The sequence below is a fragment of the Channa argus genome, chromosome 1, assembly GCF_033026475.1.
Source record: "Channa argus isolate prfri chromosome 1, Channa argus male v1.0, whole genome shotgun sequence".
Classification (NCBI taxonomy): domain Eukaryota; kingdom Metazoa; phylum Chordata; class Actinopteri; order Anabantiformes; family Channidae; genus Channa; species Channa argus.
Window position 1 is genome coordinate 14,995,155 of NC_090197.1, and position 20,850 is coordinate 15,016,004.

Sequence of the window (20,850 nt, forward strand, 5' to 3'; positions counted from 1 at the left end):
CACTGCCTACTAATTGGACACAGCAAGTATTCAGACCAGTGTGGTTTTGTTCTTGTAATTTTGAGGCTAATTTAGGCTCTTGAAGGGTCTTTTGTTTGTTTCTTTTGTTTTTTTAACAGCCAGTATTTGGCACACACTCCCTCAGCCTCTCACCTTGAAATAGGTCATAATGATCAGCTCCACCTACATTCAAAACTAGCCCAGTTTCAACCTGTGGAGTCTTTTGACATATCAATAGAAGAGGTAGAACTTACAAGTCTTAAAAGACTTGTATTAGTAGGTATGAAGCCATAACTATTTGTAAAAAAGGAAATGGCAGTTTGTCCAGCAGTTGCTGCTTCCTCTGAAAACCTCAGCTATTAATTTCTTCTCTGGGGTGTACTAGTAAGTTCATTTTTGATACTTTGATAGGGTACTAGGAGATCTGCCTGTGCAATACTTGCTTACCTTTGAAAAGCCTTTTCAAGTTGTATTTAATTTCAAAGATTATATTTAAAAACAAAACTACATTGTCACTTTACCAAGGAAGTTTTCTATTTTTCTGTAGGCGGTTTGGCCTTAATGTAGCAGCAATGTGTTTATTATAAACTTGTACAGACTGGTGAGAAAAGGACGACTTTATTTTCTTTAATGCTTAACTCTATTAAGCTCAGTCACTGCAGGGGAAGGATTTATTTTTCACTTGCCATTAGTGATTTGTTTCTGTTTTCTGAAGCAAAAGCCACTATGCTCTGTAAAAATAACTTTCAATGAAATTTGTTTTATATATTTTGCTTTTAACAAACAGAAGTATTAAAGTTTTTTTTTTTCCAAAAAAAGTCACTGGAGTTGTGATGCATTTGTTTTGTATGGATCTGAAAGCACAGTAGGAAAAACAAATCAGTTTCAAAACTCAATGCATTAATGATGCTTTACACAGAATTATTAACAAATGTTTAAAAAAAACATGAGGAAACTAAGAATTTTTAAAACGTTCTTGTGAAATAATACTTGTTCAGGATGTGTAAAATAAACTGCAGACAGAACATCAGTAAAAGTAAAAGTCAAACTGCACTCATCAGAAAAACGCATAACTTTCGATGAGGTAACCATTGCACCAGGCTTGATAAGCTGTAGCTATTTTTGTCATGGATCAGGCCTTTGTTCCAAGTAGCAGCTTTACTGGTAGATAACTGACTGGAAACTATATGGTTTAACTAAGTCCCTTTTAAATAAGACTGATCTTGGTTTTACTCGACAGCAGAATATCTGTAATCCTGCAGGCTTGAAACAATCAGGGCTCAGAGTTCAGATAAAACATAAGAATTAAAAGGGCAAAAAGGCTTAAAAAAAAAAAAAAAAAAAAACTGCATGGCTGCGTGGAGCGAACACACCTGCTATGGCTTCCCTAGTCACCAGTGCTCCAGCACCCCAGGTGAACAGAGCTGTTTAAAGGTCAGTGTGTCAGTTATCATCGGTCTTGGAAAAGGAGGTGGAAGTTGCACAGTCTGTCGTACAAAGACACTTTCTATGTTGAGAAATGACAGGCTCCACTGGACTGTGATGATAAAGTCAGGAAACAGGACTAAAGAACAGAAGCCATTGATTAGTCTGACTTTATCCCTCTCCCTGAACCTCTCTGTCTGTCTTTAACCTCGCAATGAGAACACTCTCTCTCCTCTTTCTTCTTTTATCTGTTTTTCACTCCCAAGCCACTGCCAATAAACAAACTCCAAGGACACCATTGACAGCAGGGGACAAGAGACATTCAGCATGAAGACGAGGGCTGGGATTTCTAATCAGTCAGCCATGCACAATAAGTAACATCAGAGAGAACACTGCTTGGCTGGAAAGTTAAACTATAACCATAAACAGTGGTGCCAAGTACCTTAAGACAAATACTGTACTTGTGTTCAATTTACAGGCAATGTACTTTGCATGAGTGAAAATAAAATGAAAATAATATATGTTTTAATATAGATGTATCCAACAGCTGCTATTACAAGTTACTATTATTGTATTGTATCAGTATTTCTACATTGTGATATATTACTGTTTTTACCCACTGTATAAAACGAAAAAAAAAAGGGAGTACTTCTTCCCCCGCAGAGCTAAAGATACAAACAAGTGAAATAAAGCACACATGCAGAGGGGACAAGGTATGACCTCAGAGCCATGAAACACCCTGAAATCAGTAAGTTATTTTTATTTTCTCATTCAGTCTGCATCCCTGACCAAAAATTCACATGTCCACAAACACAAACATGGCCAAACTACTCATGTGATTCACTATTATGATTTATTACAAATGTAAGCGGTGGGTAAAAAGGCTTTAGAGATGCACTGTTTGAAATATGAAAACAGCTTTTCTATCACAATAATCTGAAATGTTCAAAATTCAGATTCCACAGCTCATTCAAAGTGTATCAGGTTTTATTGACATTATTATGTTTGTTTTCTGATGTGGATGTGGCCAATAGTCAGTAAAATGTAAGAGAGGACATCAGTAACAAAATATATACAGTATATGATAACACTACACTGTTTATACTACAGTATAGTCTATAAACTATATATATATTGTTACTGATGGAATAAAAGTTGTGAGAGGACTCTGTACTTGTTAAAACTAAAACTGGTCATGCAGCTTGTGTGTCCTAAAAATGGATGGGTAACAGTTTAATTGTTGTTCGTGTTTATGAAATCCCATCCCAAACATCCTTAACAAACAAAAGGATGTGGAGATAATAATTGTAATGGCAAAAAATAGAAAAAGAAACACAGTAGCAAATAGTGTTGATGTGTTTATTGGCCTGCACAGTACATTTCCTTTACGTCCACAGTCAAACAATGATGACATGTTTTTGTATCTTCACCAACACAGATAGTTGATGAAGTAATGAAACAGGTTTATTTCACTCACAGTGTAATGTTTAATGTGAGGAACTTGTTTGTAATTTAAGAAACTGACCCTTGAAATGGATTAAGCACGCAAAGTCTATTTATACTTTACTTCATTTGAGAGTCAAGATGTGGCTTTTAAGTCATACTTGTAGGACAATAGCACCATGACAAGTCTACGTGCTAAACTGTGTTTCGGAAGGCTTGCGATACTTAATTCGTGCAAACCTTTGACCCACTTCTTCAGAGTGTAAAAGTGTTTTTTACACTTATGCTTGTTTAGGCATAATCCATGCAGAAAGCAGGGCGTACTGAGAAGGAAGACGTGCAGTAAATTTAGCTTGATGCCATCTCTAGCATGCAAATTCTTGTTCATTACACAAAAACTCACCAAGTTAAAACTTGCTGGAAAAGAGTCTTCTTCTTCTTCTTCTTGTTTTGTTCTTGTTACCTGAGCCACTCTAATTGAAAATAAATAGAATTTTTTAGTCCTTTTTTAGTCAACTCATGCCAAGAAGAAAACATCAAAGATCCTCACAAACTTCACCCTCCCACTGCCATGTGGTTTGCACATCTGGTTGGCCCAGTGACACACACTGGTAAGGGAAGCACAGCTCCTCTGATTGTGTTTGAGATAAGTTTCCTGGGTGCAGAGCCTATGTGTTGATGGCATCGTCAGCTGGTAACTCAATGCACAGTGAAGCAGCGCGTGTGTTTTCTGCGTGTGAGCAAGCTTGAGCGGGTGTAAACACTCTGCCAGTGCCAGGCTGCACAATGTCTCCATGCAGAGAATTTTAAGTGTTTCAGTGTTTCCTTTAAATTCAACTTCACTATGTTACACTGACGTCTGGAGCAAATTAGATTAGATACAATCTCTGTGTTCCAATGATAATCTTTTAAAGATAAAGAAACATTTTCTTCTGTTGTTAAGTGTAATTCTTGACAATGAAGCATAGAGGAGATAGATATTAATATTTGGTGTTTTGCATCTCTATGATTACATTGTACAAAAAAGAACTCACCTACATGGCTATGGATTTACTGTAATTTAGAAATATGTTGACATATCACAAACGTTTGTATATTCATCCTGAGGGGACCATGAATGATCGTAGAGCTGTAGGGAAAGTCAGGGCATGAGCACAGTCCTAAGGACATTCTGTATTACCTAGGAACCAAGAACATCTCTGCTTCTTCTTCTTTTCCTTTCGGCTGTTCCCTTTCAGGGGTCACCACAGCGAATCATCTCCCCCTATCTCTGTCCTCTGCATCCTCTTCTCACTCACCAACTAACTTCATTTCCCCTCTCACTACATCCATCCTCTCCTTCTTCGACCAACAGTAGCCCCATTTCCACTCGCACAAGGGGACACTGGTTTGTTGCCTGTTGTGGTTGCATTGTCTCAGCTACATTTAATAAAAAAACGTATTATGATATTTCAGTCTAAACCAAAGCAGAAGCCCGACTGATCATAATGCTAAATAAATAATGGCTAAAAAACTAAAAGAGTACCCTGTCATACAACAATAACAAACAGGAACAAGAACAAGGCAGCTTGTGGGACCTCCCATTAGTAAGTGAAGCAGTTTCGGGAAAAATGAAGACATTGCAAGTCTTGTTCAAACGGTGAGAGTGACTCCTACCAAAGAAGCCTATCGACTTGTTGCACTTTCACCTACTTCCTACACCAACCTTTAACTCAAACAACCAGCAGCTGACACAGGACACATGGACATGTACACAGGGTTAAAGCCAAGCTGTTCTTATCAGTCTGATTGGCTTAATAGGCTTTAACCAGCTGACCTTATTCAGCACATTCTTATCAGCGCAGTTCAGTTTGTTGAAGGGTTAAAGACCAACTGCAAACCAGTTATTGTGAATGTATCAGTCGCAAACTAATAAAGTGTAACATAATTTCATCATTAGTGTCATCAGTGTCAATTAAGAATCCAGTTTGAGCTTTGTTCTGTCTGTTCTTTAACTCTTGTTTTGCTCTATACATATTACTGATGACAGCAAGTTGCATCTGAACATTATTTCACCGTGGACACTTTGTTATTAGTTCAGTTATATCAAATATCTTTTATTTTTCTCTCAGTTTACACCAAAGTGTTTGGAGAATTTGTCTCACTTGCAGTATTTCTTTGTCACCGGCTTGCAGTGCAGGAAATGAGTGTATCAGGCGAGCGTGTTTACAGAGTGACTTTTCTCAGGAATAACTGCTTCCAAATACACCACAAACAAAGAAGCCATAAACAATGTAACAAACACAGCCGTAAAGGCAGTGACGAACAAGACACATAAATGTTGTTGCCAGGAAATACTTCAATAGGACCTTTTGCCGTGGGACTCAGCCCTCATTTAGCAACAGTTTCCTGCAACTATGCTGACATCTACTGGTTTGATTTTGTACTAACCCGCAGAACAAGACTGAGCTCCTTACATTTTGCAAAATTGATCGCAAAAGCATTTTATGAAAGGGAATACTTTACTACAAGGGAATACTTACAAATTACACATTCACTCGAAGCTCCTTCTGTACATATTTTATCCTTCTAGAAATGGTTGCAATGAGATTTCTCCACTTGTGTTGCAAACAGTAATGCGCTTGTGTAATTTCTGAGTTTTACATTTGCATCTTTTGGCCCATTTAGAAGTTCAAAATAATATTGTAAGTAGTCGTACTTTGTAAGACTTAAAGGATGCCTTCACTGATTTTGAACTTGATTGTTTTGGTTCTAGTTTGGGTAGGACATGTACATAAATGCCATTACACTTCCGCCGACTTGTCAACATTAAAATCTCTCTCTACTTCTAGCTAAAAAATGCCTCCAGATGACAACAATTGGAGGAACCTTCAGTTCAGATAATGTCGTCTTGTTGCTCACACCATGAAGATTGTAATCAGGGTCAACTTGCTTTCATCATCTGAATTCCTCACGAGGAAAAATTCCTCTGGGTGATGTCATCCAGAGGAATTTTTCAGCTAGAAGCATGGAAATATTTTAATATAGGGAAGTCAGATTGAAGTTTAAAAGCATTAATGTACATTTACACCTAAAGCAATAGAAAGGTGCGTGGAAGTAGCAGGTCCAGGATAGTTTTTCAAATTTGTTATGATATTTCTAGTCCTGCTTGTGTAGAGCTGCACACCTTAAAACTTACTTTACAAGAAGTATTACACAGCAGTAGATGGATTTGAAAATGGTGACGTTTCACATCCAAGTCATGTAACATATATGAGTGGATGGGACCTTAAACACAATCCAGAATATATTAATGGATTGTGTGAAATGTTTTAATCAAGTTTAAGTCTTTATTCAGAAGAAGGTATAAAAGTTGTTGGTGTATCAAAGGGTTAATGCACTGGGTTAAAGTAAAACAAAAATATAACAGAACGAAGGACAGATCGACAGAAGATGAAACCACATCCTATCTACATGAATAATTAATGACTTTTCCATTTCAGTGAGCTTGTCAATACACAATCCAGTTTACTGGTTTGGTGTGTCTGCCTGTGTCTCCACACTTTCTTTGCTGCTTTTTGTCTGTCTCCCATACTCTGTTGTCCCATCAGCCAAAAGCAGAGGAAGCAATGCCCCATCTGGACAGCAGGCGTGCTCTTAAGCACTGCAGCAAATAACCCACTGCAGTATGTGTGCGTGTGTGTGTGAGTGTGTGTGTGTGTGTGTGTATGTAGGAGTGTGTGTATGCGTCAGCAGCTGGGACAGCCTGGCGTTCCTGCCGGCTTGGCCACTGCTGCTCCTGCCACTCTGCTGAAGGAGAGTGGGCAGAGATAGAACGCAGGAGAAGTGGAGGGAGGAAGGGAACAGGGGGTTAGGGAGACAGAGAGAGAGAGGGAGTCCAGGCCCAAATAAAGCAATGGGGGCCGGGGCTGGGCTGGGCCCCCTTCTGCTATAAATACACTGGCCGTCTGGAGGTTCGGGTTTGGTGGTTGGGGCTTGGGACCAGCAACCACCGCTGCTGCTGCTGCCTTCCTCAGGGGAATCTCCTACACACACTCATCATCCTCATCCTGGTCATCAGTTTTCTGGGCATCCAAGATGCCACGAGTGGACGCAGACCTCAAGCTGGACTTTAAGGATGTCCTCTTCAGACCCAAGAGGAGCAGCCTGAAGAGTCGCTCAGAGGTTGGTGCAGTTAATGTAATCCAAGTACTGCAGTTGTCATTAATTACCGTCCAGGGATGAGGGTAATCTGTTTACTGTTGCATATGGGAGGAACACTTACGCTTACGCCTCTATGATGATACATATTGATGGATCATGGGGGGGTGCAGCTGTCTCAGGCCTTCTAATGCTGTCTGCTACAGTCATATTATCATTGTTAAGCATGAAGAATAGAAGCAGAAACCATGGCACTTATTAACGGGACAGTCTCTGTGAGGACGTCTCAGTGAAGTCCATTCTTGGTGTAATTCCATACTGCATCTCTCTTCATTGTTTTGTTTTGTGAAAACCACTAGGCAAACATTAAAATAGTGAATCTAAATGAGCATGCCACAGTGGAGTGACCTTCTTAGAGGTTACAGAGATAAAGGCTGGAATGTGAGCGTAAAAAATCGCTGACTACAAACAAAGAAAAAGTGGAGAGTCAGAGATTAATAAAGGCAATTTTTTTCGAAGTGGACTTTGTTTTGTCATTCAATTTCAAATTAAGCAGGTGAAAATGGCCAAAGCGCATCTAGCACTTGCTGATTTGGCTCTGATCTTTTCATTTATCTTCATAGCTACCTCAGTGTAGATATGTGTCACTAGATCAGGGACTGATACAGATGCAAGATCACAATGCAGGTGTGGTGGCAGTGGACCTGTCTTGGAAGGTGGGACTGGGTGGGAGTTCGCTTTTGAGAGGTAGCATGCAACATGAGGCAGGGGAGTTCTCGGAAAAGCTGTTTAAAAATAGCGCTGTGTGCCGCACTGTGAACCAGAGCACATTCCCGGTTCCACACAGATATCTGAACATGCCAGTGTCATAGACAACAGCTCGGAGGACGCTGGGGGCGTGCACTTACGTAAACACAATGTAAATATTAGATTTCATGACATTTGTTGAATATCTCATCACATCCTTGAGAAACATTTGAGCTAAACAACAAGTTTTGTTGTTTGTGTGGGTTTATTACACTGAGTGTGATTTGATGCACAAGTTACACAGATTATGCAGATATTATTTACAGTACAAATTGTCCCCAGAGCTAACTGAAACCTGATGGGCAGCATTTGTTTCCCATGTTGCTGTTACTTTACACGCTCCATAAAGCATACAGTAAATATTAGGGTTTACACTATTGGATCCATGTGACACACTTTGTCACGCTTTACTTGTGACTAGACTAGACTATCCTGCTGAGTCAGCGTGTTCTACTGAAAAAAAAGAGGCCTACATTGATTTTGACATCAAGAAAAGGGGTCCAGCACGGCTGGATGCACCTCCCTCCTCACCCGCATCTCTTTCACCGCTTTCTGCTTCCCTCGCCATTATGAGTTACAGCCTCATTTTCCCTGTGCTTCTGAAAACTATTGGGCCATGCTAAAGTAGTTTCCCTTCTTAGCTTTACTCAACAAAAGTAATCACTACACATGGTTGGATTTAACTTAAGGCAGTTTGGAAAGGTTAAAATTTGTTTTAAACACTGGAACTATATTATAACCGTCTTTCTGACAGCCATGTAGTCAGTCGGAAGCAAGTATGTGTTCTGTCTGGCGTAACATAAACTATTTTGTTCCCAAAGCATAATAATAATAATTAATAGGCCTTCAATATAAACTTCCAGACTGAGTATGGCTGAAGCAGCAATGGCTTAGTTAACCATTTGATCTAAATGATCCAGTGCATTATGCCCATTATCACCACACTGACTTAGAACGTGAGCCACATGAGCGGTTTCCTTTTCTAGGAAAATCTGCCTCAGTCAGCCTTTGGAGAAAATATTCAAACATTAATAATGAAAGCATGAGTAGGTTCTCGTAGGCTTTGATTAATGTTCACTTAACAGTTGCAGAATAACTATTGTCCATGCCATCAGGTGAACCTTCAGAGGACCTTCACATTCCGCAACTCCAAACAGACCTACACGGGTATCCCCATCATCGCGGCCAACATGGACACCACAGGAACCTTTGAGATGGCACAGGTCCTTAGCAAAGTGAGTGAGCACAACTGAATGGATAAAAAAAAAAAAAAGCAATAACAGCGTCACCGATTTTTGTGTACTTCTCTGTGTGTCCCTTCCACTGAGTATCTGGCAGAAAAATCACAAAACTAGGATGCTGTGGGGATAGTCCTGGAAAAGCTTTGAGTTCTACACGGGTTCTTGTCCTAGAAGCAGTTAAACATCTGCTTGCTTGTGGGATATTGTTTTTTTTATGTTAGACTTCAGGTTGGCTTAAGAAAACTGTCTGTAATGATTATTTTAGAAGCCATGAACTGAATGCGGATGATAAGCAGCTCCTTCTGGCCCCCTTGAAAAATGTTTAAAACAGGGTTAGGGTTTAACAAAGGGAACAAAAAAGTCATAATAATTTAAAAAATAATAATTTGACCAAATTGTAATGTTGACATTTATGTCTTTGAAAGCTGCTTCAACCTTTGACATTTGTTTCTTTCCTCCCCCTGCACGTCTGTCTTTAGCACACACTCTTCACAGCCATTCATAAACACTACTCTGTTGATGACTGGAAAAACTTTGCTGCCAACCATCCAGAATGCTTAGAGGTGAGATCAACATTGTTTACCTTTTTAAGGGTTTTCCTCGCTTTAGCATGAGGAACATAATTACACTCCTTTCGTTTAGAACAATCTCCAATTTTCACTCTTTCCTGCAGCATGTAGCTGCCAGCTCAGGCAGCGGCAGTGCAGACCTGGAGAAGCTGTGTGCCATCTTGGAAGCAGTCCCATCCCTCAGGTACATCTGTCTGGATGTGGCCAATGGCTACTCTGAGTACTTTGTGGAGTTTGTCAAGACGGTCAGGGAAAAGTTCCCCAAACACACAATCATGGTAAGAGACCGTACACTGCCATGGCCAGCAGTTGTGGCCTGTAGGATGTTGTGTTTCTAAAAATGTGTGTCAATGTTAATGCGATCTTCCCTCCAGGCTGGTAACGTGGTAACTGGGGAGATGGTGGAGGAGCTCATCCTCTCTGGAGCTGACATCATCAAAGTGGGCATTGGGCCAGGTGGGTGGGTAGAACTGCCTGTCTCACACAGGGGGTTGTCCCTGTAAGTTAGTGCACAACTGCACAGACTGCATGAGCGTGGGGAGACAAGAAGGAGGTGAGAGATGCCAAAAATACATGAGCCACAAAGCCACAGACATATTGTTTACGATAAGTATTTTTACTTAAAGACAGCAATGTCCATCTTCTAAAAGTAGCTCACTTTATTACCATGCACATTTACTTTATCCAGTACAGAGCTATTGAATTTACTGTAGTTCCTGTAGTGGTAGTTGAATACAAATCTCAGGTCTCTGCAAAGAGAAAAATACGGTTTTATTACCAGTGGATTGGCCCTTGTTAACTGGTTTGAACAAGTCGTTTTCAAATTACTGGGTTCCAGAGAGCTCTGGTGCTAGTTCTTTCATTATGTGCCAAAGCTCTTAATGACTTGTATGAAGTTCTTAGTCCCATAAGATGCAAACAGCCTCTTATAGATAATATGGTGCAGTGCCTCTGGTCTATAAAGCTGCCAACTGACTTGACAGCACCACATTTAAAAGCAGGTTTCTGTAGCTACAGCAGCAGCAGCAGCAGCAGCTATTAAACGCAGATAGGGACAGTTAATGAAGACAGACTTCTTTAATGTGTGGCCTGTGAACTGTGTATGGCAGGTTCTGTCTGCACAACAAGGATCAAGACAGGAGTGGGCTACCCACAGCTCAGCGCTGTAATAGAGTGTGCAGACTCAGCCCACGGACTTAAAGGACACATTATCTCTGTAAGTCCCACATTACAGCACAAATAATAGCAGGCAACTGCCAGAGAGACAAAATGTACTGCTGTGCAGAGAACTGAACACATATACTATACCTGTAGAGGTTAGCGACATAACACTGATGCACCACTGTTTATCGACATGATAGCCTGAGCAATGTAAGTTTAGAGTTTTTAGTCAAAAGGTAAATTGTATGTGTGAAAACTGTATTTTAGGATGTTTTGCCTTTTTGCAATAGCTGCTATGCTAATAATAATACTGCAGCCAGCAGTTGTCAGTCTTCCAAGGCTGACATAATAAACACTAAAGACATTTTCTGGCATTCAGTGTGGGTAAATATTACTGACGGGGGTTATTTGTCTGTTCAGGATGGAGGCTGTAGTTGCCCAGGAGATGTAGCTAAGGCCTTTGGTAGGTACCCAACCTGCAGCAGTTTCCATCAACGAGGTACAAATCTAGATATGAATCTAACAGTCCTGTTATCTTTGCATTTGTTCCTCAGGTGCTGGTGCTGACTTTGTGATGATGGGAGGAATGCTTGCAGGCCACGACCAGTGCTCTGGGGAGATCATCGAGAAGAACGGCAAGAAGTACAAACTCTTCTACGGCATGAGCTCCGACACAGCCATGAAGAAATATGTGGGTGGAGTTGCTGAATACAGGTGAGACATTGTACCATGATGCATGGCAGCAACTGTGCCTTCATTAAATTGGAGATTCCTATTGTTTTGGGTAGGCAGTAAGGTTGGATTTTGTTTAGCTGCATTAATTTCTAACGTCTCTTTCTTCCTCTGCACGCAGGGCGTCAGAGGGGAGGACAGTGGAGGTTCCATACAGAGGAGATGTGGAAAACACCATTCAGGATGTGTTGGGGGGACTCCGCTCCACCTGCACCTATGTGGGTGCTGCCAAGCTCAAAGAGCTGAGCAGGAGAACCACCTTTATCCGTGTCACACAGCAGTCCAGCCAAATGTTCACTTAATGGGGGTGTACATGCTTCCTTTCAAAGACATACACATGCGCTGCATAATTTGCCTTATTCATGTGTAATGTAGAGTGTAAAAGTGCAATTGCATGATGGCCGTAACATAATCAGCAGGAAGACAGAGACACACTCACACACGATCACCTACACTGTTTTTCTCAGGAAATCTGCTGTCAGAAAGTTGTTAATTTCCTGCAGGTTGTGACTAAAATAAACTAAAAGTTGAACTTGAAACATTCTTCCAAAGGCAACACAGCACTCTGATCAACTTAATCCTACAATGAGTGTGTTTATATGCTTTTAGAAGCCATAATAGGATATTAATTGCACCAGATTTCATTTTTAACGGGCTTGTTTAAATGTCATGTTTTGGTTACAACAGCCAGGATAAATAGGGAAACAGAAATCAGAGAGCCAGAGAGGCTGCTGGTATTTCTCAACACTCTTGTAACTGGGCTATTTCTGCATTAACAGCATATTAAGAATGTGAGTTATGTATTGCATGTAAACACACTCAGCAGGAGGAGGCTGATACTCATCCTAAAATCATTTGGGAAAATATTCTGCTAAACTCTGTGATGGAATGAATGTGCAAATCAATAAGCAAGATCCAGAGGCGTTGTCCTTTAATTGTCACTGGAAAAAAAACAAAAAAAAAAAACAAAAAACACATGCATGCACAATCCACTGCTAATTTCCTCAGTGGTGTGGATCATTCTGGGAAGCTGATCCTCCTAGGTTTTCAAATCAGAGTCTTGACAACACAAAGCCAGTGTCTACATACAGTATGGGGTTCTCCGTTTTTCTTTTGTTTGTTTCTGCATGTGTTTTCACTGTGTCAGGAGGTCCCTTGGGCCAGATGCACATGAGGATGAGAAGTGTAATCTAAACATTTGGTGTAGTTAACATAAACAGGGAAACCAAAAAAAACACCTCAAGTATGTAAAAAGTGTGTAAAACTGAGTCCATCATGCCAGATACTTTAAAACAATGGTATCTCAAGATTTGGGTCATCTTCTGCATTCAAGAGAAAAAAAGAAATTCAGATATAGTTCTTGCCAATTACCCTACTGCATTATTTATACTGGACTTGAGTTTGTTTACTCTTAATGAAGATAGAAAGTCGAGTTAATAAAACCAAATGATCAGATAACGATCACTGCGTTTGCTCTTTTGTTTGGAGTAGAGATTATAAATCACACTTACCATCTGTATTACAACTTGGACTCATTTGAACCATTTAGTGTGAGCAAATGAAACTGGCCATATAATTTACCTTAGTACAGACAAGATCTTGGCACTGCTGTCGCTTCCCGAACATCAAGATGTGGTGATGTTTTTCTAACAAGACTTGAAGACAGTCACACATGCACTGACAATCAGTATAAATCCTGGATCATTTGTTCCCTTGAGTGAGACACTGAAACACCGGCAGTTCTGACGGCACTGTCCTACTCGGTCCTGCACACTGACCTCCCTGTTGGCCAAGAGAAAAAAAAAAAAACATTTGCTATATGACCCAAATTATAAAGCCTGATTTCTTTCAAATGCTCCTCAGATTTAGGTGGGCCCGTTTTCAGAAGCACTGGAGCATCTTCAAAAGAGGACCACCTTGTTTTTCTCCTATACCACTGCTTAACATGAAGCACGAAGGGGTGGAGTGTCATGCAGCCTACTGAACACTAGAGGGGACTGTTATATGCTGACCGTCTTTACTCAGCCAAAGGCATGGAGGAAAAATTCCACGGCAAAAAAGCTTTTAAATGAAAGATGAAGAGTTTGTGTTGTGCATGCAAATCCATATAACAATGTGACGTTGTAAAGATCAAATTAAGACACAAGTTGCCCATTTATTCCAGATATGTCAAGGTTTCATTTTCTTTTTCAAAGAGGTGCATTTGTACAGATGTCTAATACATACACCAACAGGGTTTCTCCATTGCTATAAAGGAAAGGGGATGGTGAGACACAGGGACTTGGTGAGTACAATATAGTACAAACTAGTTGGCTGGGAACTGCTGCGGCGCCCTGCAGGCCAGACTGTCCATGCAGGTCTGTGCTGATGTCCAATTCTTTGCCACCGTCTCATAGGCCAAAAGTTTCAGTTCAGAACTTGGTGTCACAAGTGAAAAACATCTAGACAGACCGGTTGCAAGCCTCAGGGCTGAGTGTTCAGAACAGAGGAAGGAATCAACTCAGCCACAGCTGACAGATAAGCTCCACCCCCTCCGTGGCAGTGAGTAGGGTCACGCACCATACAGCCTGTCCACTGCTGAAGTGTTCGTCACCTTGGACAGAGAGGCAGACTAAAGACGTTCAGTACACTGAAGAGTAATCCAAGACATCTCCAGCATAATACACATTAATATCATAATAATAATTCATAGTTATTTAATGACATTTGTTAATCATACGAAATCATATGTAATAAATTTACATATTTTATACTCCATTACAGCCCACTACGTAAATTGATTGGGGTGAAACTAAACTGTTAAGTGGGCCTCTACAAGGTTTTTCTTCTGCCTGAGTTGGTTATCCAGCGCTATGGACATTGACAAAACGTCATACAAAAAAAAAAGAAACTAAAGAATGAAACACGAATCCTGATTGAATTCTGTTCACTTTTAAAACAAGACAAAGTGCCAAAACACATCCTTTTTGCAAAATTAAAGTACAAACATCAAGAAACAAAGAGCACACAGGCCTTTTTTTCTGATCCAAAAGTCAAAGCTCACACACCAACATTCATTTTATTTGTCAAGTTGTGCAAGAAGCCAAAAAAAAAAGACATTAGCAGTGTTCCTCCAGTGAGAAAGCTTGTCATAAAAAGTCAACAATGACACATTCTCTACATAGTTTTAAGTCCCCTGACATTATATTGAGTGCTACAAGGAGACCGAAAACACAGAAAAAGCTCCTGCACCAAGGATAATGACAACAAAGCAAAGTCTGTACGCACCATTTTCACACCAGACGACCAAACTGAGCTGTGCTGAGCTCCCGCCTGCATTAGAACCGAAAATGTGAAAAAAAAAACAACCTAATTAAAGGCACAGCCTGTCTGGTGTAGGGTGAAAAGGATTCCAAACAAACCTGACACAAGAAAAGAAGCGATGCATTCCATGAGATAAGGTTTTCCTAGTGGGAAAGAACCAAGGAATCACCTAACACCTTGGGCCATTGGACCCCAGAACGCGCTGGGCGCCAAGCGAGATGGAGCACAGACAGATGAAAACATGGTTACGGCAAGGTGATATGCAAAAACTGAACCATCTCTCCTTTTCATATGTATTCACCCCTTTTCATTCTTATTCTCTCTGTCTGTTTTAAATGAATGTTACCCCTAGGGAAGGTGTCGGTCTGAGACAGAGGGGATAGACCAAGCCCATCCTAGGATTAAAAAGTGCTGAAATATTATCAAGTCTTTTACATCTACTTACATGTGCATCTCTGTTGGTTGGTAATTTTTTTTTCGTCTTTTTTTCTTTTTTCCTTTTTTACAAAAAGTGGTCCCCACTAGCAATGAGGTTTCTTTTCTGTGGGTCTCACGATTTATGATCTCACAGATAATTAGAGGAGAAGACGCTCTGTTACTCTCACACACTCACACACACACGTACATGTCACACACTCAATTGTACAAACACACTCACACACATTTGACCACCAGGTGTACGTAAGCCCACATGACACATGGTGCATGCACGCGCGCACGCACAAACACAAGTGCACACACACACACACCAAGACAGTCTCTTACACACTTAAAATTAGGAAGGCCGCAAAGGACAAAGGGAAAGAGAGCTCTGGACAAACTCTCTGTTGGTTTTGTTTCTCTTTACAAACGTCCTGACTGTTGTACAGATTTGAAACACACATCAACAGACAGACAGTAAAATACACAAGCCATTAACAAGGATGAGACGCTGGAGTAGGACTATGCTACATACACTTGGCACAGTAAAGGGGGCAAACAAAATATTAAATATTGCACATTGTGGTACATTTCAATAGGGATAAAAGGGAAAACTTGGGATTATTATACCTAAATTAAAAGTACACCAAACCCTTAGGAAATGTTGCTTCTCCTGCATTCAGAATGTGCCTACCTGAACACGTCAGATTGCTTGGTTTCAAAGTCTAGTATTAAGCATGCACTGAAGTATAAACACAACAACCTGTATAAGCTAGTTGAAAAAGTAGACAGAATATCAAAAGATGATGTTACGGCAGGAACAGGGAGTCCAGGCCAGCCCTGCTACTGTATGTCCAGGCCAGGACACGTTGAAAGGTAGCGAATGGTTGTTGAGGGTTAATCGATTGCTTTGCCTCAGGAGGAGGTGCTTGTGAGGCTGGCTGGCTATGATTGGGTACCTGAAACAAAGTTAACGAGGTCACTACGGGAGTCGTGGAAACGAGGCAGACCTGGGCAGAGTCGAAACATCTTCGCCAAGTCGGGTGCATGTGACATACGCTTACCTGCAGGTTAGTTACAGAGTTTGTGACTCTAACCAACTGGGGCAAAGGAGGTTTTGGGGGTTGTGTTCAGTTACTGCATATATGAGACACTTCCCTGAAAACTAGCAACTGTTGTTGCAACTGCAATTTCTAAAGAGTTTTTAACATACTTGATAAGGGAAATAGTGTTAACTGAAGTGACTTGTGTTCAGATACATTAGCTTCTAAAAAAATTTTCCATATAGGATAAAATTGTATTTTCTCTATGGGCAGAAGGGAGTTGTTTTGGTTCTAATGCTAGAGGATTATTAGTAAATGTTTATTGCAGACAGGAGAGTGCCTGAATATTGTCATAATATTGCTTTTTAAAGTAACCAAAGCAACCACAGTATCGCTTGGCTTTGGCTTAAAATGTATTTTTTATGTTTTACCTGACCAACAGTTTAGGTTTTGTTGTGTGGCTAACAGGTTTGCTTTGATGTTGTAGTTTTGCTTTTTTCATTCGATGGAAAGGGTTAGGACATGTACAAACAATTACAAAACACACAGCCACGCACACACAACAATTGCCAAACATGCACACACATACTACCAATTCTACAACTAATGATCATTATGTTTCAATAGGAAAAGGAAGAAAGTAAAATGCACTACAATGGTGGTGTTGATCTGAGAAACCCTGTTTTGTTATAAAAAATAAAGCCTTTTCTAATTTCACATGAGGTCTACTCATTGACTCACCATTGCCATCTGTCTGCCCACTTATTTACCACCTATACCCATTTGTTTCCGATCCACCTGAGCACACATCCATCCTGCCACCACCTTGGTAAACTCTTATCACCTGAAACAGTATTGCCCCAAACAGTTAGAACTTTATATTATTATATTTTTGGGATGAATACACAACGCCTACTGAATAAAAACACCTAAATACAGAGGCTGAGTAGAAAAAACAAAAGATAGGCCTGCAGGAAGTCAACACTTGTCCACCTCCTCAACAACAGCAACCAGTACATGCTAATCTAACTGCGTGATCATAGTGTATTCTTACACACACCATTAGAGTAACATTAAAAGGTTGCATGGCACCATACAATCAGAACATATTGCATCCTAGCACTGCGTGTCTACCATCAAAAACTCCAACATTCTTGTATTGAATTGTTTTTCTAAAGTTTTAATAAAAACACAAACCAGCTTTGTCTTTCTATTACACTGAAGTGCCAAAGGATCATCAGGTAGTACAAACATCTTGTTATTCTTCAAAACAGAGTTCAAAACCTTAGGTCAACCCAGCAAGCACACCCGTGAGGTTACTGCTACATCTTAGCAAAACAGGGTTTCAGATGGGCTGAAAGCACATGCTGTGCTCAAAATGGAACCCTTGTCCCTATACCCTGGCACCCTGGTTTAACTGGCAGGGAGAGTCTGCTTGACACACAAACATATGGATAATCTTAACATATTCAGTAGGCAGGCACATGTTAAAATTCTGGTTTGTAGCTACGTTTGTGTTTGTAAAAAACAAAAAAAGCCTGTGGTGATATAATAATCTTTTCCTCTACTATCTGGTATGTGCCTATTGAAGAACAAAAACCCTGGTTTCCTCCAGTGTGTTACATGGTCTAGGGCTCGTTTCAGGACAGGGCTGTCAAAAATCATGTCTCCAACTAACTTCCTCCTCCTGATGTGCAAATTGCAATATTCTCTTAAGTAATGACTCCAAGTGGAAACACTGGACATTTAGCATTGTCTGTAGTATATCCTTTTCCTATACACACTATACATATACCCATACACAAACACTCCACAGAGCACTTCTTATGCATCTGTACTGTCAGCAGTGTACATTAATCCAGTGTCTGTCCACTAGTGTCTTTGCAGTCGGGACAATATGGGCTGAAACATCTGCATTAATTGAACTGCTTATTAAGAAAACAAGTACATATTATAGGGCATTTAGTTATTTGCGTTTGCATAAGTGTGTGTGTGTGTGTGTGTGTATGTATGGACAGACACAGGCCACTGTCAGGCACACTCTAGCGCACACACATACATTACGAACATAGGACTCCCTTCAAATGTCTGTTGCGTGAGCTTCTAATTGTTGCTCTCGGTCTAGTACAGAACATACTTGGGATAATTCTGAGCCCTTTCCCTATTGTTTCTTTTATCAGATCCCAAACTTGCAAAACACATTCCAATACTTTTCCTAAGTTACGTGTGGCTAGCTGTAAAAGCTGTAGAAAGGTGCAGGCTGAAAACCATTTTTCTAATTTCTTTTGTCACCATGACTGTTTCTCTAACCTTCTTCTAACTGGATTTTTCCCCAGTTAATCCCTTTCTGTGTGATCCCATGGCACGTCCGTCCACACAAACCCTTCACTTTTCCACAAGCGCCACGCTTTCAAAGTGCTGTTGCTACTTTCTACCTTTGTCTAATATTTTTTTTTAATCTAAAACATACAGTACTGCGTAAATAAAGAGACAACAAAAATTTGTTGGCTGTACGGTGAGTGTGACAGGTGTGTTAACTTGCTTTGAAACATCCTGACCCTCTCAGAACTGACATGCAGATTCTTTCGGCTCCTCTCTCACAGCCTTTCTTTCTACCAAAATTAAAAAAAAAACAAAAAAAACTCTGAGGATTCAAATCATCCTCTTAACATTTTCTCAAAGTGATGTTCACCAACCCAGTGTATTTGCACTTGTAATGTATTAGGTTAGGATATCTCACATTTACACACTGACAACAACATTGACCCACCTAGTTCATTCTAGGATTAAATGACCCCTGATTAAGGTTTTTGACAATCATAGAAAACAACTATCTGCTGAGATAGAAGACTAAAAATAAAAATGCTAAAGATGAAGTCTCCACTGTCATCAAGCTGAACAGAGTATGCGTTGTTCCCTCTCCACTGTGTGGCACAGTGGCACTGCTTGATGACATAATATTATCGGGTCTGAAAACTCATGACACTGTAAATACCTTGATTTGTTCAGACTAAAGACAGTAATAAATGACATTATCCTAACTCCCACTCTGAATTTTCAAATGAAAAATGAATCAAGATTTACCCACAAATCCTTCATGCGCAGGATCAGCTGACATAATATCACTCCTGTGACCCAGTGTAAAACCACTGGTGGGGCAAGACACGGTGGGAAAGTGTTATTGTCCAGGCAGTCTCGCTAGCCGTGCATAGGGAGGAAAAACACTGTCGAGAAGCTAACAGCGAGCTAATTTAATTGACATGAAATTAAATTTACATAATGTGGAAAGTGCAGCCAGCCAAGCACAGTCATCAAGCATTGCTTTGTTGTGCCACACAGCCAGCACACTTCAGAAATCCCTCACCATAACTCATCCATTTAAAATTACCAATACGGCACCGATTGCTTGTGTGATATCAAATCTATCTATAAAAATGTATTATAAACTACATGGACTTAATGTAAGGTGATACCATGTAGGGTAATTTTACCTCGACATTACAGTATTCAAGATAGAAAAATAAAAACAGAAAATAAAACTTTAAAACCAAGACAAATGAAATGCTAATGTGGGCATTCATGTTATTTGTTTTTGTAAAATTATTTTAGTTTCTTCTTCCCCCAAATCCCAAACGTTATTAACAGTCCTGCTAGCCCTCACTTGCCAATATTTGACCTTCCCTCAATGCTGACTTTCACATCATGAGGGATGAAGGAAGGTTGTGGCAGGGTCAAAGGTGGCTCCTCTTCTGGTTTTTCTACTTTTCGACCCTCAGGGGCAGACCACCTCCTCTTCCTGCAACCCGATGGCCTACTGGAACCAGCTTCTGCACTGCTGGCAACCTGACCTTTAGAAACAGACCCTCTTTCCCCAATCATGAGATCCCCATTTTCCACACCTGTGCCTCCTCCATTCCCATTTCCACTTCCACCACTTCCCCACTGGCTGATGCCATTCTCCCGCTCACCATGCCTGGAGCTTTGATGAGTGTCTGAGACAGCTCTGGGGGTTTTGATGTGCCCGTGGCTGGAGGCTGTGACAGACGCAGGGGTGGCCAGCTCCAGGCGCTGAGTCTTTTTCAGAGATCCATTCCTCAGGTTCTTAAGTGTGAGTGAAATACAAACATCGCCCACAGAAAGTTTAGTGCAAGGTAGCTCCAGAAGCTGGGTGGTCCGGTCTGGGCAGCATGAAGACCAGCCTTGGCCGAAGACAAAGAAGGGATACTCCAACAAGACCTCCACACTCACCTAGAGGAGAGGAAAAAGGGAAGGGGACATTAATACAAAGACAAAGCTTTGGTCTGTAAGTCTGTCATGCTAATCCAGGGGTGGGCAACGATTGCTCCTCGAGGGCCACACCCCTACTTTTTTTTTAACTATCCCCACCCTGCCCACTGCTGATTACCTGCATGTAATGTAGGAAAACAAGCCTGTGCCATACTATGCTCTATGGTAAAGGGTCACTCCACCAATTTTACACATTAAGGGTAGTTAACCCATGCCACCGAGTTCTGAACTACCCAGCTGGTGAAAACAGCTCTTGAGAGCTTTTCAACCAGAGTGAGT

The 20,850-nt window shown here is 40.7% G+C and overlaps 2 protein-coding genes across 6 annotated transcripts in view; one reads left to right on the top strand and one right to left on the bottom strand.

Annotated features, from left to right (window-relative positions):
- The first annotated feature begins 6,656 nt into the window (after positions 1-6,656).
- Positions 6,657-12,057, top strand: gmpr (guanosine monophosphate reductase). The gene is made up of 9 exons (XM_067500219.1): positions 6,657-7,032; positions 8,931-9,050; positions 9,536-9,619; positions 9,730-9,903; positions 10,000-10,081; positions 10,735-10,841; positions 11,207-11,249; positions 11,341-11,500; positions 11,640-12,057. The coding sequence occupies exons 1-9, from the start codon at positions 6,946-6,948 to the stop codon at positions 11,818-11,820; spliced, it is 1,038 nt and encodes a 345-aa protein (XP_067356320.1). The 5' UTR covers positions 6,657-6,945; the 3' UTR covers positions 11,821-12,057.
- A 375-nt stretch (positions 12,058-12,432) lies between these two features.
- The window catches only part of atxn1a (ataxin 1a), an 85,093-nt gene continuing 76,675 nt past the window's right edge, over positions 12,433-20,850 (bottom strand). For 3 of the 5 annotated variants that reach the window (XM_067500146.1, XM_067500137.1, XM_067500155.1), the window contains one exon: positions 13,649-20,532. In XM_067500146.1, the coding sequence (XP_067356247.1) occupies positions 19,942-20,532 (591 nt within the window). In that variant the 3' untranslated portion in view covers positions 13,649-19,941. Of the gene's footprint in view, positions 13,301-13,648; positions 20,533-20,850 lie in introns of those variants that run through there. The other 2 variants (XM_067500174.1, XM_067500163.1) reach the window with 2 other exon arrangements.